General features: G+C 52.5%; 7 protein-coding genes across 7 annotated transcripts; 5 read left to right on the top strand and 2 right to left on the bottom strand.

The window, feature by feature from the left end:
• Positions 1-1,109: 1,109 nt before the first annotated feature.
• Positions 1,110-3,082, bottom strand: LAJ45_03900 (uncharacterized protein; the record flags this gene model as incomplete). The annotated part of the gene is made up of 4 exons (XM_046113482.1): positions 1,110-1,784; positions 1,833-1,941; positions 1,999-2,779; positions 2,893-3,082. 4 exons carry the CDS (start codon positions 3,080-3,082, stop codon positions 1,110-1,112), a joined length of 1,755 nt encoding a protein of 584 aa, XP_045973211.1.
• A 988-nt stretch (positions 3,083-4,070) lies between these two features.
• On the top strand, positions 4,071-4,418 carry LAJ45_03899 (uncharacterized protein; the record flags this gene model as incomplete). Its single annotated transcript, XM_046113481.1, has 1 exon — positions 4,071-4,418. One exon carries the CDS (start codon positions 4,071-4,073, stop codon positions 4,416-4,418), a length of 348 nt encoding a protein of 115 aa, XP_045973210.1.
• Positions 4,419-5,208: 790 nt separating this feature from the next.
• LAJ45_03898 (uncharacterized protein) lies at positions 5,209-6,900 on the top strand (the record flags this gene model as incomplete). The annotated part of the gene is made up of 5 exons (XM_046113480.1): positions 5,209-5,649; positions 5,730-5,826; positions 5,894-5,915; positions 5,980-6,809; positions 6,881-6,900. The coding sequence occupies 5 exons, from the start codon at positions 5,209-5,211 to the stop codon at positions 6,898-6,900; spliced, it is 1,410 nt and encodes a 469-aa protein (XP_045973209.1).
• Positions 6,901-8,562: 1,662 nt separating this feature from the next.
• LAJ45_03897 (uncharacterized protein) lies at positions 8,563-8,873 on the top strand (the record flags this gene model as incomplete). Its single annotated transcript, XM_046113479.1, has 2 exons — positions 8,563-8,681; positions 8,741-8,873. The coding sequence occupies 2 exons, from the start codon at positions 8,563-8,565 to the stop codon at positions 8,871-8,873; spliced, it is 252 nt and encodes an 83-aa protein (XP_045973208.1).
• Positions 8,874-10,200: 1,327 nt separating this feature from the next.
• On the top strand, positions 10,201-11,238 carry LAJ45_03896 (uncharacterized protein; the record flags this gene model as incomplete). The annotated part of the gene is made up of 1 exon (XM_046113478.1): positions 10,201-11,238. One exon carries the CDS (start codon positions 10,201-10,203, stop codon positions 11,236-11,238), a length of 1,038 nt encoding a protein of 345 aa, XP_045973207.1.
• Positions 11,239-11,782: 544 nt separating this feature from the next.
• On the bottom strand, positions 11,783-13,759 carry LAJ45_03895 (uncharacterized protein; the record flags this gene model as incomplete). Its single annotated transcript, XM_046113477.1, has 5 exons — positions 11,783-12,105; positions 12,160-12,848; positions 12,905-12,926; positions 13,016-13,617; positions 13,671-13,759. 5 exons carry the CDS (start codon positions 13,757-13,759, stop codon positions 11,783-11,785), a joined length of 1,725 nt encoding a protein of 574 aa, XP_045973206.1.
• Positions 13,760-13,907: 148 nt separating this feature from the next.
• On the top strand, positions 13,908-16,379 carry LAJ45_03894 (uncharacterized protein; the record flags this gene model as incomplete). Its single annotated transcript, XM_046113476.1, has 9 exons — positions 13,908-13,943; positions 14,030-14,078; positions 14,145-14,235; positions 14,312-14,314; positions 14,449-14,564; positions 14,636-14,672; positions 14,734-15,717; positions 15,782-15,871; positions 16,202-16,379. The coding sequence occupies 9 exons, from the start codon at positions 13,908-13,910 to the stop codon at positions 16,377-16,379; spliced, it is 1,584 nt and encodes a 527-aa protein (XP_045973205.1).
• Between the last annotated feature and the right edge of the window lie 213 nt (positions 16,380-16,592).

Here is a 16,592-nt window from a genome sequence, read left to right as displayed (position 1 = left end):
GTCTGCGCTTTTGTACCCTGGCGGAGGCACAGCATTCTACCACAGTGTTGTATCCATAGGGCTAGATGATGTGGTCCGAATAACCACTAATGTGCATGGCTAGAAATGCATGCCAAGATATATTATTACTCGGTCAGCTCTCAAAATTAAAAGCTCACCGAGGGGGATTCAAGGCCTTATTGATGGGTCAAGGGTTTATCCCTTAGTCTGGCAATGCTGACCCCCCTATAATAGAGGAATTAAATTTGTATGGGAGATCTATTATTTGATAAGAGAGACAACAGGATCTGTTAGTAAAGCCACACAAAAGTTTGCTTTTTTGGGGGGGGTCAGCATTTTTTGCCAGACGAAGGGATAGAGGTGGCTTGAACTGAACGAGTACAGGTCGGGGGGGAGGAGGAAGGGGGGGGCGTGGCTGAGGAATGTGCTGAGTGGTTGCATTACAGTTCCGACTCGTAGTGAACACAGTGTGTTTAAGTGGCCAGTGCAAACTGTAGCAGGGGTTATCCACACACGAAACTTATAGGGTTAGGGTTACATTAGCTCAGCTTTGTCGTGCACAACATCTCAACCATACAAACACGTTCTCCTAGTATCGTACCAAATATCGTGGTTTGTTGAATATCACCGTGAATACTCTAGAGATAGATAAGGATCAATATACACTTAAATTGGAGATTAAATAACGACCAGCCAGGATGGCTATTGGTGTCGAAACTCGTTCCGCAGTGGGTGGCGCATACGACGAAAAAGATTGTCTCTTCGTACGTTATAACACCATCGATAAGTGCCTTTTAACTCTCACGGTGTATCATCGTAAAAGCTAATATCATACATTGCTACTATCTCTCATGATCACAGTTGTATCTGGTAGAAATCACCAGAAAGGGACCCACAGGCTAAAATTAACTTGGATTCAACGAGTACCACCAGAATAGAAGTCTATTACCGCAGGGTTGAAATAACATGATATATGGCTAAAAGAAACTCTGGAGAAAGAACTTGTTTACTTTTGGAGACCTGTCTCAGACTGTTGTGTTGTTGAAACTTGAGCGAGAACAAGTTCATCATCATCAACAATCACTCGATAATATCAGCGAAACTAATTTCTAATACCCTACCGCATGTCCATCACCTCTCAGATCACTCCCCGCACTCAATATTCTTTTACCATCAGGGCAATGTTTCACCCTTATAACCTGACCTCTCCCGAACACGCCTCTACTCCATCCTGTCACCACAACCACATTATGCCCCAGGTTCCTCAATTTTTCCACCGTCTCCTCACTAATCCCCTCCTCGATCTGTACCAGCGGATGACTTGGATCATATCCACCACCCACACAGATCCTAGGCGCATCTAAAGCCTGCTGCACCGACATACCCCACACACACGTATTGAGAAATACCTGCACGTGTCCTTGGGGCTGCATGTACCCGCCCATGACACCAAACGCTGTGTGGAGCTCTCCCGTCTTTGCATCCGTTATCAGCGCCGGTATAATGGTGTGATAAGGCCTCTTTGATGGTGCAAGTACGTTGGGATGGCCTGCAGAGAGAGAGAAGCCGGACCCGCGATTCTGGAGAGTGAACCCGCAGCCTTTTGGAATGATGGCACTACCAAAGCCGGCATAGTTGGAATTGATGAAGGAAGCCGCATTACCTTGCCCATCAACGACGGTGAAGTATACCGTGTCACTAGAGCGAAGTGCGGGGGAACCATGGGCCGGTGTTTTTGTGGCGACAGAGGGGTCGAAGAGTTTTGAGCGGGCGGCTAGGTACTCCTACGCCAGTTAGTAGCTGCGAGTGAGGGCTTGTGATGGGGGGATTACTTTATCCAGGAGGCCCTCTGTGGGGACTTTACTATGCGCAGGGTCGGCGATAAACCAGTGACCGTCTGCAAAGGCGATTTTCAAGCTCTCTATTATCGCATGAAGATACCTATCGGCTTATTAGTACTCACCTCCTGCCATTAACCACTCATGATAAAGTACTAACTCTGCAGAATTATGCGCATGGCTGCCCTCTTTCCCAATATCCGGGACCACACCTCTCTCCTGCAGGCTTTCTAGGATTCCCAACGCCATCAGGGCCACAATTCCCTGTCCATTCGGCGCATGCTCCCATAGCTTCAACCCTGTCCTTTCATACACCAACCCCACCGCCTCCGTCTCCTCGCTCCCTACCTCGCCCATTTTCTTCAGATCCTCCAGTTCCATTACTCCTCCCCGGGACTTGAGCACCTCAACCAGCGCCTCTGCAATCCAACCCTCATAGAAACCCTTCCTCCCCTTTTCTCCCAGCTCACGATAAACCTTCGCCAGGTTTGACAATCTGATAACCTCTCCCTCCCTCGGCGCCCGCCCATCAATTAGCATCTCCCCTGAATTTGGAGACGCACCAACCAATCGCTCAACTCCGAGCGCCCAGTTCGTCGCTGTTACCTCACTTACAGGGTAGCCGTCCTCTGCGAGCCGTATCGCATCCGCCAGCACCTCCCTCAGCGTAAATTTTCCAGACCCAAACCGCTCCACGGTATCGCACCAAGCCGAAGCTGCGCCAGGGACTGTGACCGAGTGTACGTGCGTCATTGGAATACGGTCCTGTGATCGCTCAGCGGCGGGGATGTCGGCGAGGGCTCTCTCGAGGGTCAATGCCGCCGGAGAGCGCCCAGAGGCGTTGAGCCCGTGAATCTTTTTGGTACTCGCGTTGTAGAAGAGACAAAAGGCATCGCCACCAATACCGGTAGAGGTGGGCTCGGTTACGTTAAGGCAGGAAGCTGCGTGGGTTAGCTGGAGAGCTGGAGAGGGAACTGGTGGTTTGCATTGGGGGGGTGCAGGCTAGATCCTCCGACCACCAGTATGCCATTCCCACTACAGAGACATAACTAACCTACAGCGATAACAGCATCAGCGGCATTACCGCCTGCTTGAAGAATTCTCAGACCAGCTTGCGCCGCGAGAGGCTGTGTACACGAGACAATGCCATTTGTACTGTGTACAACAGAGCGCCGCGAGGGGTAGGGCGCAAAGGCTCGGCCATGGAGACCTTTGTCTGATATGTCGGGGATGTGGTTATCCATTACGTTGGGAGTGATCTTTGGAATGGCGAAGTTGTATCTCACCTATCCTATCTATCTATGCTTCGGTATAATGTGGGGGAAGGCAGCACTAATATATATGCAAGTCGATCAATGGCGGGGGCGGGGATAGCCGAGAACGCAGATTCCAGATCGGCAATAGTACGTTTGGGCTTCTCTCAAACTCTACCCGCGGTCTCCCCCGATCTCCTTTTTACCGAGGCTTGATAACCTGTTTTAAGTATCATTGCGGGGGAAGTCCTCTACGGAGTCACTTGCTCTCTCTCTCTATCCATTGGGTAATGGTAACTGTTTGGGATCGATACTTGGGGATCCGGAGGAGGGAGCGAAGCATGCATACTTCCGCCCGTTCCCCGGAGGAGCGAGTGATGGTATATGTTTGCATGCTCTACTGGAAATGATCTGGGGGTAGGAAATTTTTGCGCGCCTAGATATCTAGCCTAGCTAGCCTGGTTGATTTGGTTGGCGGCGGCGGGTTTTTTCATTAACCCCCCACACTCCAAGACTACTAATAAGTGCTAATACTAATACTAGTACAGTGCCAATACTAACACTAGCCCGACTAATATATAAGTAACTAATTCCAACACCCGCAGTAATAATAAGAAGAAGGAGAAGAAGAAAAAGGTATCATTAAATTGCCATAAAAAATCATTACCATATCTATCGTGATACTTAATGATGCCCCCTCTGCCTTCCCCCCGCCTCAAGCCCTGCCTCCAGCCTCCTAAACACCATCTCCCCCACCGCCAGCCCGACAACAACAGCAAAGAAGTAAACCTACCACACATCAGCCCCCGTTCCCAAAAGCAAACGTACACAAAACACAAAAACGAAGGGGGAAAAAACTTACCACAACAAAACTCATAACGACCAACATAAGCCCATACCCCACCACCGCCGTTAGAAGCTCGAGAGCGCCACGCCCTCCATCACGAGTAATGGAGAACGGCTGCGCATACGTATGCCCATGCTCCTTGTTGGAAGCGGCCCAGACGGTGGCCTCGAGGCGTGCCTTGAGGAAGGTGAGCCCGCGATAGAGGATGGCCGTGCTGAAGATGAGGAGCCAGATGCCAAAGAGGGAGGCGGGCGTGGTGGGAAGGAGGTGCGGGAAGAGGAGGGGGTGGTGGGGAAGGTTGTGGTGAAGGTGGTCATGGACATGGACATGGACATGGAGGTTGATGTGGCCATGGACATTGTGGTTGAAGTTGAGGTGGCCATGTTCATGGCAGTGGTGGTGGCCGTGGCCATGACCATTGACATTGACATGTCCATATCCATTTTGGTGAAGTGGGATGAGGTGAGTGGGATGAGGTGAGTGGGATGAGGTGAGCGAGGTGATGTGGGAAGAAGAGAGATGAAGATAGATGTAAATAAAAGTAGGTATGGATTGCAGTTGTGGGTATCTTTCTATGTGTCCCCTACAGATATGCAAACTGCCCTGTCTTTTAGAGATACGATAAAGACGGCGGTGGTACTATGTCGGTATTATGTACACCCACCAGCTAACTACAACTTCCAAAAGGTCTCTGCATAAAAATATCTGCTCACACCCCCGAAAACATCCCTTAAAACCCTCTCTCGGTTCTCTCGATTCTAAACACCTACCTACTTACGCACCACCTCACAAATTGTAAAGAGAGAAGGGAAAAAAAAACTAGCTCAAATAAACTCAGACAAGGGTTTGTTCCAAAAGCGGTTTAGTAGTGACTTAGTAACCTGCTCAATTATCTACCTTAGTTGCATCTCCTCCAATCAAGAGGGGCGGATAGTCGGCATAGGAGAGGAATCCTTCTCGTTGCACACGCGTGTGATTGTATAAGCTTTTTAGTAGCAGTTAGTTAGTTGGTAGTTAATAACTAGATACTGTGCTTGATAGAGTCGTCTGAAATGAAATTCAAGCATCTCATAACGAACCAACCCGGGAAATTGGCACTGCGTTTGATATGTGTGTTAGTGAAGTAGATTAGTTATTATCCAGACCTGTCGTCTGTAGGTAGTGAAGAGGTAATGAGAGGCGATATATATATCACCGCCTCTTGGCTCCCAATATCAGTACTCAATACCCTCAATCCCAATATCTGCAAACTAATTTCCAAGACTTCTATATGAAGTCTACACTTTCCCGCCGAATGGACATGACAAATACCTCTTCGGCCGCCATTGAAGCCGCCCAAATCCTCGATCCATGGACCGGTCAATGGAAATATCCACGCGCCCTCATCATCTTCCTATGCGCAATCGTAGCCATTTTTATGCTTCTACACATATCCCAATTCCTCCGCGATCGCCGCCGTCTCTCTTCAAAATCTAGGAAAGCTACGCTTTCCCTCTATGACCGCACTGCCGCCGTTCTGCGTAGTCTGATATATAGACGTCCGTTGCACGGTGCTCCAGCACTCGGCCCGGTGATACTCATTGTGTCTCTTCTGGTATTTACATTGGTGTGGACGTTCGCTGTACAGCCTTACTACCGCCCGTTACGATCTGGGGGCTCGCCGCCGTTGTCGTTGCGGTCGGGATTGTTTGCGGTGGGGTTGACGCCAATGGTATATTTGTTGGCCTTTAAGGCTAACATTGTAACATATCTCACGGGTGTGTCACATGAGAAGCTGAATGTGCTGCATAGATGGGGAGCAAGGTTGATTCTGTTCCTGGGCGTGGTGCATACAATCCCATTTCTCGTGCAACCACTGCGGGAGGGTGGGTATGCGGAACTAAAGAGTGTATGGGCGGAGGATAACATGAACGTAACGGGATGTGCGGCATTGGCGGCGTTGGTGGTGTTGGTAGGCGGTAGTTGCGTCCCATTAAGGTATGTATTCTGAGTATTCTTTTGGGATTGTTAGTAGTAAGTGTACTGATAGTAAACTGTGCAGAAAATACTGCTATGAGCTGTTTGTGGGCACGCATATACTCTCGGCGTTCCTCTATCTGGCGTTCATTTTCTGGCACTGCGAGGATCTTCTCACGTCATGGACATATCTGTGGGCCACCGCTGCTCTCTGGCTCGCAAGTGTGCTCCTCCGCTTCATGAATACCACTTTCAATGCTGCACTTCCATGCACACTCCAGGTCCTCCCTGGCGGCGCCGTCATGGTCACGATACCAACTACACATATATGGACGCCCGCACAGCACGTATTCCTGCGTTTCCCGGGTCTATCGGTCTTTGATAACCACCCGTTCTCTGTATGCAGTGTTTCCGAGAACAGTGATGAGCTGAACACACTGGTAGTGGTTGTGAGGCCGCGCTCGGGATTTACGCGGCGGCTGTTTCTGGCTGCAGCAGAGGACGGGCCAGAGGCGGCGATGCGGGTGGTGGTGGACGGGCCGTATGGTGGTGTCCCGAGGGCGGTAGAATCGTTCCAAGGGATTGTGTTGGTCGCGGGGGGGAGTGGAGTCACGGCTGTAGTGGGAGTGTTGTCGTGGCTGGTGAGGTGTATGAGAAGGGGAGAGGGGTGCGTTGAGAAGATAAAGCTGGTGTGGGCGGTGAAGGATCGGCGGGTGTTGGCGTGGTTTGAGGGTCAGGTTGCAGAGGCGGTTGCGATGGCGGGAGTTGAGTGTCGTTTTTTTATTACCGGGCACGAGGAGGAGAGTGAGAAAATGGAGGCGGTTGATGGAGTGGAGATTGCAAAGGGAAGGCCAGATTGTGGACGAATGCTGGAGGAATGGGTTGGAGAGATGGGTGAGAGAGTCTGCGTAGTTGGTATGATACGTATACCCTGCTCTGTCTCGAGATTAAAGAACTATGCTAATAGGTCAATTGTCTTGGTGTAGCTTCGGGCCTCAAGGGTTGAGGAGCGATGTTGCGAACAGTGTTGCCGGGCTGCAGACGAAGGTCAATGATCGTGAGAGCGGGTTGCAGGAGCTGTATCTGCATACGGAGGCGTTTGATTGGTAGACTGGCTTATGTTTGCTCTTTAATTAGCATTATTATGATGAGATGGCTTGATTTAATATGAATTTTATCTAAAAACTGATGGTTAAAAAGAAATATTAGAAAGGAGGAACAAACGTACATGTATGTCTGGATGATCGATGGCCGGAAATTCGCCAAGATACTAGCAGGTCTATATCCCCTCCTAACCGTCAGCAATCCACAACAGCATCCATCAGGACTGCAGTATTGCTTGTGTTAGATCCTTCTCTCCAGCATGGCGGATAGGTGGACCGGCGAAAAGTGTTGTGATGTGATGGACGCAATCCAGCTAGCCGCTGATCTGGAAATTCCTACAACTAACGACAAATATTCTCTTGCCACCAGCAGAACTGCCTATGTGACATGATTTCTTCTATCTGTGCCAGGTCATTGCGGTCAATTGACCGTATTGTTGTCAACGTTTCATCATATAGTTTCTCTAAATTATATATAGATATAAAGAGGTACTTTCTCTCCGTCTTTCTGTGTTTTATCACCAGTTCTTACACAATAGACTCCATCCATGGGCTTTTTACTACTTCCAAGTACAGTATTGATTGTGGTCGGTCATTGCGGCCGTGGATGTTAACGATTGTATTGTTAAACGTTAATGTTTCATTATGTAATTTGGACACGGTCCCAAACTATCTGTAATTTTATATTAAAGGCAATTTGGCCTCTAAACTGTAAATATAAAGAGGGAGCTCTTGCTCGCCCCCCTTGTTTTCTACTCATCAGTTCACAATATATTTTCTACGTTCACTGTTTACTTTGCTTCAAGATCATCTCTGAAAACATAAAAATCACCTCAACAAACATTCTACGTATTGACAGAACATTCAGGTGCTTCCTTGTCATAACAGTTTTATGTCGTTTTCATCGTTAGTCAAGGATATAAGCAGTCAGCCGATGGAGTACATGAGTTACGCAGGTTTTCATACACAATCACTCGGTCAAAGTAACATCGGCTACTTACTGGAAACACGCTTAGTCATGAACTGAGCGTGGCTCCCGTTCTAGGCTCGACATATGAAAGAGCGCACACCGCATAAGACTCTCTCGCCCACAAGGGCAAAAACGCAACTCCAGCCTTCTAACCCCCGGTCCGTTTGCCCCGCAAAGTAAGATTTCTGTCCTCCCACCCTCGCATCATCTCCCCACAACGACCCTTCCAACCATCTAGTAAGTCCATGCATCGACAGTACCACAGAGCTATGTACAAACAAATACCACTTTAGGTCAGCGTCTATGAATGTCTGGGTCCTGTCTCGGTCCCGCGCATCACATCACCATGTATCACTCGGAACTCTAACAAAGCGTGGCACCGGTGACGCCCGAGACATCTTCTAATTCTTCAGCTCACCCGTAGACCAGGGTGATGCAGGCACAACACGATCTATACAACCCCGCCCCCCGTCATGTCAGCTTCAGCCCTAAGGCCTAACTTCGAGAGTGATTACTCAACATGATACCGGTGTGGGAGGAACGACTGAAACATATGATGTGTCCAGCCAGGTTGGGTGCATGCAGCCTTATCCTTATGAGTCGGTCCCAGCTAAAAATTGCAACGGGACGGAGAAGCACTTCTTTCTCGCAAAGGACAACCTGGTCAATACGGGTGCTGCTAACCGAAGTTCAAGACGGCATCTTCGTTGATCTGTGAGAAAGCCTCAGCGCGCATGATTTGAAGGTTTGTTAATTTGCACTTTTGAGGGCAGTGGTTGGGTGGAAGGAAGGAAGCGTTGGTTCCGGCAACGTCTGATTTCAGGTCCTATTGGCGATGTTAGCTGTTTGGAGGCGACCTGGAAGCTGCTATGCGGCTGCCGCCGCCGCTCAGTTAAGAGGTGTTAGTTTAAGTATATCACTACGTACGTTGGTGTCCCGAAACTCAAGTAAAGGCTGTGAGTGCTGAATTTAGGGTGAATGCGCGGGTGTAACTGAACGGATCTGCACCTAGAGTAGGCAGCCGTCGAGGGGCGAATAGATCTCTCCAGATCGACAACCTAACCTTAGGGTCAGAACACTAGCCACAAAATAATGTATGGACAAGTTCTAAAATACATTTAGGACTAGAATTTAAAAATCTGGTTTTAGGAAAATGCGAAAACCGGGCGGCTAAGCCCGCTGCAGGTGGCCCATGCCAAGACTTACGACTTTTTACCCTTTTCGGATGGTGTTTTGCTATGAAGTAAACCCCGGGGCAGAATGGTCTAGTAGTTCCCTGAATGGTTCAAATTCACTGAGTGCTGGTTCAAATTATCACGTTGAAGGGTTACTTCAAGCGCAAATAATTTTAGCATAGTCATAAACTTTGATAAACCTTGATATTCTCTGGATCTTCCTCATCTGCCATGACTATTTCTTGAGCGCCAGACCGCTTACCTATCCTTAGATGTGGATGTTATTCCGCGCAGAGCAAGAATCAAGTGGTCCAGAAAAACCCTATAGTTAATCACAGAATATCACTCGACAACCAAGCCTTCTTGGCAAACAGTGATTACTAGCGCTTTGGCGTAGTCAGCTGAACGTCTACCGAGCCCGCCTTTGTCATGTAGTACGAAAAGTGCTTGGCACAAGATGGTACATGTAGTTAGCTCATTGTTAGCTCAATATGGAACTTTCAACTTCTTCTGCGCGGGGTGCGCTGGGAGAAGAGTTGCGCTCTCGTAAGGTCTACTGTTAATTACAATTTGTAAAAGAGTTACGCTACTGTTACCTAGTAACATTCAGACCTAGGGATTAACGAATGCCTTCGGAGATCTAGCTATTCGCCACGGTGCGTGTTAGTTTTAAATGGCACCCCGATTTCCCTCTAGATAAGACAAGTTCTTTCGGGAGTGCTAACTGTTCACGTTCGTCCAGGCTCGTATGATTTTTATAAGGGCAGAGGATTGGAGGTCGCCGGTGGTTACCTCCATCACTATGTCGTACTAACTACAAACAAACCATTGGGGAAAGCTCCTCGGTATCAAGAGGGAAAAAACTAATTGCTTAAACATTGCAGAAGACACATATGTCGATACTAGATGCAAACTAATTATAACTCAAAATAAAACCCCCTCCATACCCCGCCTCCCCTCTTCTTCGGCCTTCTCTCCTTTTTGTTTTTATATCACTCCGTCAGTCATTACATTCCCCCAACAGACGAGATCCCTTTCCCCAAGAACCACATCTCACTATGCATTTCCTACTCCTCCCCGCCATCCTCCTCATCCCTACTGCTCTCGCCCAGCCAGCGATCCCCTACCCTCTCCCCTGGCAAGAAGTCCCAGCCCCTCCTCCCCAACAACAACAGCCTGTCGAACCCCCCTCCGCATACGACGTCCTCCTCCCCATCGTCAACGAAGCGCTCCAGAAGCCAAAAGGATGGGCCACCAATGACCCTGCAGCCGAGGGCGAAATCGACGTGAGTGCCGAGGACCTCGAGTTTTTGACCCCGAAATCAAACGTCAAGTTCAGCCAGGACGACAACATCAAGCAATGGTTCTCCCCGCTCGGCGGCAACTTTAAGAAATTCATGGACTCCATGAAGACCAGGAACGAGGAGGCCCGCGCGGCGCAGAAAGCAGCGGAAGCCGAAGAAGAAGAAGCTCAGAACCACCTGGAAAGGCGTGCAATCCCAAGCATGTTCAACAAGGGCAAAAAGACACAGCCCGAACCCGAGCCCACACCAGAGCCGGAGCCGGAGCCAGAGCCGACCCTAGAACAGCAGCAGGCAGAGGAGGAGCTTGACAATCTCGAGCTCAACGAGGTCAAGATCACCAACGAGGAGTTTGACCAGCTATTCAAGGACTACGCGTCGCGGTATGAGCGGGCCCAGACCTTCCAGGGCCTCCAGGGCCACCTCGACACCATCCTCCTACCGGGAAACGTGGCCTACAACCCTGAGGACAAGCCGTGGAAGCAGCGGCCCGGGCGCGGGCGGCGGCAGCAGCTGGCGAGACGGAATGGGGGCGGCGGCGGCGGATCATCGGGTACCACCCCCAGCTATCTGTGGACCCCCGAGTCGGAGAAGATTGGCGTGAGGCCCGTGAGCTCGATTAACCCGGAGATCTTCAATCGCATTGCGGCCGAGTATAGGTTCGGACAGGACCCGACCAGCATCAACCACGAGGAGAACATCGGCAAGGGCGCTGCCTTTGCGGGGAAGACACAGTCACAGCAGCAGCAGCAGCAGGGAGGAAAGGGCGCCACCGCCGGCGGAAAGGGAAAGTAGGTTTGTGTGCAAGTCGGTGATTGTGCTCCTGTTGGTTGCGTTTGTGTTTTGGGGCAGGGAGAGGATTGTGTCGATGGGGTGTCTGGTTTATTGTTTTTTTTATGTGGTGGCGGTCATTACCGTGAGATAGAGAGGGTAGAAAAAAAGTCGGGGGAAATGAATTTGTAACATATTAGATATAGAATGCAATGATTTTTGGTTTTGCCGTGTTTATTGGGGAAGTTTGGTTCTGCTACACTCTCACTGTTGAGAGTAGGCTAGCACCATTCTAGAGTATACAAAATACTCTCTGTAGGCCCTCCGCCGGCAGCCGACATATTCAGTCCTCCCCCGCGAGTCTTCTATAAAGGGAAAATCCTAGCCCACTTGAAGCAAGAGCAGTATCACCGTGCCAATAACCACACCACATCCAGCCCGTAACCCAAAACATCCACCCCAAACCAACCCCCCCAAACTTCTCCGAGTGATACCTCATGATTCATTATCTACATAACCCCTATCTCAGCGGGAAAATAAAAACACACACAATCCCCAAGATGCAACACTAAGCCTCTTCCATCTCATCCAACAGTCTCCTCGCGCTCTCGGGCAGCCTCATGAACCCCTCTTCCTCGCCCCCGCCAACAATCCGACCAAACACCCCCCGCGCCTCCTCCACGGCGCCGTCATCGAACACAACGCCTGGCTCCTCGGGGGCTAGATACACCACCCCCTCTGCATCCTCACCTGTGTTTGTAGGCGAAAAGTGAGTCTGGGTGTAGAACAGCGAGAGCAACACCCCCGGCGGCACCTCCTGGCTCTGTAGCAGCCGCGACACGGCAGTGCTGATGGCGGCGTAGCTGTGGGTTGTTGATGCGTAGAGGAGCGCTATAAACAAGTGTTAGTAACTACTACAGTGGTAACGGGGGGGGTAAGACGTACTATGCCCACGCGGGCACTCGCCCGTCACCCACGAGCGCGCAAGGATATACACCGGCACCGCGGCACCACCCTCCTCCGCCACAGGGACCATGAGCACTGCGGCGGCGGGCGTGATGGCCTCGTCGGCGTACTTCTTCTGGAAGAGCGTGGGCAGGTCGGCGGTGAGGATGTAGGCTGCTCTGTATAACGCTGTTGGTTGTTCTGTGGCGGTGGTGGTGGGTTGCGGGGCGGAGGAAGGCGGAGTAGGAGTGGAAGGGAGGTCCGAGGGACTGCCAATGATCCAGTCCACGCCTATCTCCTCGCCGTTGTCCAGCGCCACTTTATACCTCCTCCTCCGCTGCTTCCCCCCCGCTTCCTCTTCCCCCTGCTCCTGCTCCTTCTCCGCGGGCCTAACCGCACTGACACCGCGGCCGAGCACATTGACGCCCCCCGCGACAGCAGCAGCGCGCGAAAAGACCTGACACAGCTCCGCGGAGCCGCCGTAGGCGACCGTGAGTGCGGCGGCGGAGCGGACGTCGGGGATGTTTCCGAGGGAGCGGAAGTGGCGTGCGAGTGCCGGGAGGGCGGTGGACAGCGGGGTGGTGGCGGGGGGCGTGGGGAGGAGCGAGAGGGAGGAGAGGGAGGTTGTTGCAGAGGGGGGAGGGGGAAGAGGGTTGTGAGGAGGGTTGTGAGCGGTTTGGTTTTGTATTCTGTGGGGGGTTAGAAGGGGGTGGACTAGAGGGGGGGAGGGAGGGAGGGGAGGTACCTGTGAAGATGTCGCGGTGCTTCTGGTCGGCGGGGTCGGGGGAGTCGTGTTTCATGACGAAGCGGAGGAACTCGCCCAGGTAGCCGCGGTCCCGGTCTGAGAGATCTTTACTCCACGCCACGTCCTCGAACGTGCAAGCCACCTCCCTAAACCCGCCCATCTTTCTCAGCGTCGTCGTCGCGCCCTCCTCCTGCAGCGGCGGCGGCGGATCTGCCACCGCAGCTCCCTCACCCTCACCCACAGTCTCCTCCTCCGCCGCCGCCGTCTTCTTCCTCCCCTTATTCCACCTCTTCTTCCCCGCCGCCACCGCCTTCGCCGCCTTGACCCCCGCATCCATCAACAACGCCCCGCCCCCACCACCCGCAGCAGCAGCAGCAGCAGCAGCAGCAGGCACAGCAACCTCCTCATCCGTCAACCACACCCACCAGCTCCCCACGGCCTGCCACGAAAACGACTCCGCCATGTCCGCCGCGCGCAGCATCCGCAGCAGCGCGCTGTCCCAGTACACCAAGTCCGGCGCCAGCGACAGGGTGAACCCGCGCCCGAGCACGCCGCCGACCAGCTCGGCGTGGGAGAAGCCGGCTTCGTGCCCGGCGTTGACGCGGGCGGTCCAGGTGGTGATGTCGGAGTGGGTGTAGAAGGCCGTGCTGGAGCCGCCGTAGTAGGCGTTGTGGTCGATTTGGAGGACGGTTCGGCCGGCGCGGGATAGTGCTCTGCGGGGGGGGGTTAGCTAGGTGGTGGTGGAGGGGGTGGGGGGGGGATGTACACGGCGAGGAGGGATTGCTTGATCCCGCTGCCGGTGATGAGGATGTCCCAGTCGGTCGAGGGGAGAGGCGGGTTATCGGTGAACGACATTGTGCGGGTTTGGTCGGGAGGTTTGTCTTTAGAGTGGAGGCTTGAGATGTGGTGGCGTGACGGGATTGTGCTCAGAGTGGGGTGTCACGTGGTGATAGGAGAGTCTTGGCGGGGGACCATGTTGTCACGCTTAAAGATAGAGTAGACGATGATAGAGGAGAGGAAGAGGCCTCTTACTACGAAGGTATACCAGCCTGTCTGATCCATCTGCTCTGCTCACAGTGTCGAGTGTTCTCTCTTCTACAATTCTCTCCAGCCGTGAATACACAGGGACATCCAACCCTTGTGGGCAGTCTCGCACCCGCGCCGACATCGCTTTGTGTGGGGGCCTGCACTTGGTTACTCGGGCCCTGTTACGGCTGACACCTTATCGTCGTGTCTACAGGTCGTATAACCCCAGAGCGAGGATGTCCTCCATGGTCCTTCAAGTATGATTCGCAGCCTGGGCTGTCGCATTCTGATCGAAGGGCTGTATTGTGTTTCCCCCAACCCTCCTCTGCAGTGAAACGAAATTCATCTACGCACACATACTGATACTTGTCTGTATGGCAGTGCGTACGTAGCGGCTACAGTGCTACTTACGGTGTTCGGAACACTTGCCTGCAGCTTCAATCCCCCACATCTCCATCCCCTCAACGTCCCTCGTTATTATCCACAGCTTCTTGATATCCGCAGCTTGATATCCGCAGCTTCTTGAAGATGACAGGCACAAACACGAAGGTGGCTACCGGTGGTGGAAGGGAAAGGGGCGGGGACTACTCTCCGCTGGACTCTAAAGAGCCTGTGAAAACAATGAGACCTAAAGGTATCTATCTATATATACTTACTACCTTTCTCACCCCCCCCAATATCTGCCCGACTGACTGGCAGCTCTAGATACCGCCTGGCTTCAACAACGGATAAAGGCATGGAGGTAATCTCACCATTAACTCAAACCCTCATTGTGCTTGCTTCCCCGCTAACCTTAATTCCAGCCCTCTAATCACCGCTCCCTGGACGATCCCCATCTTCTTCATCCTCGCGGTCATCTTCGCCCCCATCGGCGGCCTCCTCCTCTACACCTCCGCCCAGGTCCAGGAGCTCACAATCGACTACACCCACTGCCTGACCAGCGCCAACGACACAATGTCTCCCATCCCGCGCAGCTCCTTCAGCACCTACTTCCACACGCCGCTCACCCCCGCCGACCTCGACGCCTACCGCTGGCGCTCCAGCCCCGCCACCAAGACCTGCACCCTGCAGTTCACCATCCCCTCCAACTTCACCCCGCCAGTGCTCTTTCGCTACAAGCTCACAAACCTGCACACCAACCACCGCCGCTTCGTCATGTCCCTCGACCGCGCGCAGCTCATGGGCGAAGCCCGCACCCGCGACGAGCTCATGAGCCACTCGGACACCAACTTCCGCTGCAACCCGCTGTACGCCAACAGCGCCGGCATCCCCTACTACCCCTGCGGCGAGATTGCAAACTCCATGTTCAACGACACCTTCCACGCGCCCGTGCGCGCCGCCGACGGCCACGTCTACCCCATCACCTCGCGCGGCATCGCCTGGCCGCACGACCGCGCGCTCTACCGCCCCACCGCCTATAAACCCGCGGACGTCGTGCCGCCGCCGTTCTGGGAGGAGGCCTTCCCGCAGGGCTACAACAGCAGCAACATGCCGAACCTGCAGGACTGGGAGGAGTTTCATGTTTGGATGCGGCCCGCGGGGCTGGCGAGGTTTAGTCGCCTGGCGAAGCGTAATGATCACAATGTGCTGGGCGCGGGGGTGTGGCAGATGAATGTCACGTCGCGCTTCAGCACGCAAGGGTATAATGGGCGCAAGGCGCTCGTGCTGACGACGAGCAGTGCGATGGGCGGGAGGGGCACGGAGCTCGGGTGGGCGTATGTGGTTTCGGCGGTGGTGTGTGCCGTGCTGGGCGTGGGTATGACGGCGGGGGTGTTGGGGGTGCCGAGGTGAGTTTCTGCGTTCTGAGATGGAGAGGAGAACTGGTGGAGGTGAGGTGCTGACTTTTGATAGGCAATTGGGGGATCCGGCGGGTTTGTCGTGGAATAGGCCGGATTGCTATGTAGTCAGGGACGGGAGAGAGTGCGGGTCGCTGTGGGAGCGGTGGGTTAATTATTGTCACCGGAATGGGTTTCCTTGATCAATGTAGAGGTAGTGTGGTGGTAGGACTAAAACTTGCTGTCTGTCTGTTGCTTTTGAGTAGTGTAATATTATTAGCCTTTTTTTTTCTTCTTTCTTTTTTTTTTCTTTCTTTTTCTTCTTTTTGTGCGTGACTGGAGTTCTTGGGTGCTGTTGAAGGTGTTGGTTGTTGGTAGTAATGATTGTGGATTGTGGCCGACTGACCCCTAACCCTGGCCGTGCAGACCGAGTGATAGTTGGGTGAATGGGAGGTTTGGGCGAGATGAAAAAGCTAGAATTGATACAATATGATAGACACTCTGTCTCTGCCCTGTTCGTCCAACAAGCTGGTACCGGCGCTGCAACGAGAAACAGAAGCGGGGCCCTGAAAAATTGTAATAACGGGCACAAGACAAGACGAGACGAGACGAGACGAGACGAGACCAACCTGCTCATCTTGTCTTGCCTTCTCTCGTTCCATGATGAACCATAGTCTTCGAAGGGTCTCGAGATCTATTCATAGCTACTTTATAGGCCAGACTCAATTAATCGGGATTGGATTTGAGGTACTATGTACAGCGCCATGTCGTAAATGATCGCACGGCGTGAGGTCGCAACGCCGCAACGCCGCAACGCCTGACTGCAATGCCTGACCACAAATTTTTTCCACAACCACCGATGGCGCCCAGAGACAGTGTACCCCGTG

The sequence above is a fragment of the Morchella importuna genome (genome assembly GCF_003444635.1).
Source record: "Morchella importuna strain M04M26 chromosome Unknown Morimp01GS009, whole genome shotgun sequence".
Lineage (NCBI taxonomy): Eukaryota > Fungi > Ascomycota > Pezizomycetes > Pezizales > Morchellaceae > Morchella > Morchella importuna.
Note: the sequence above shows the minus strand (reverse complement) of the source record. Positions and strands in the feature narration are given on the sequence as shown.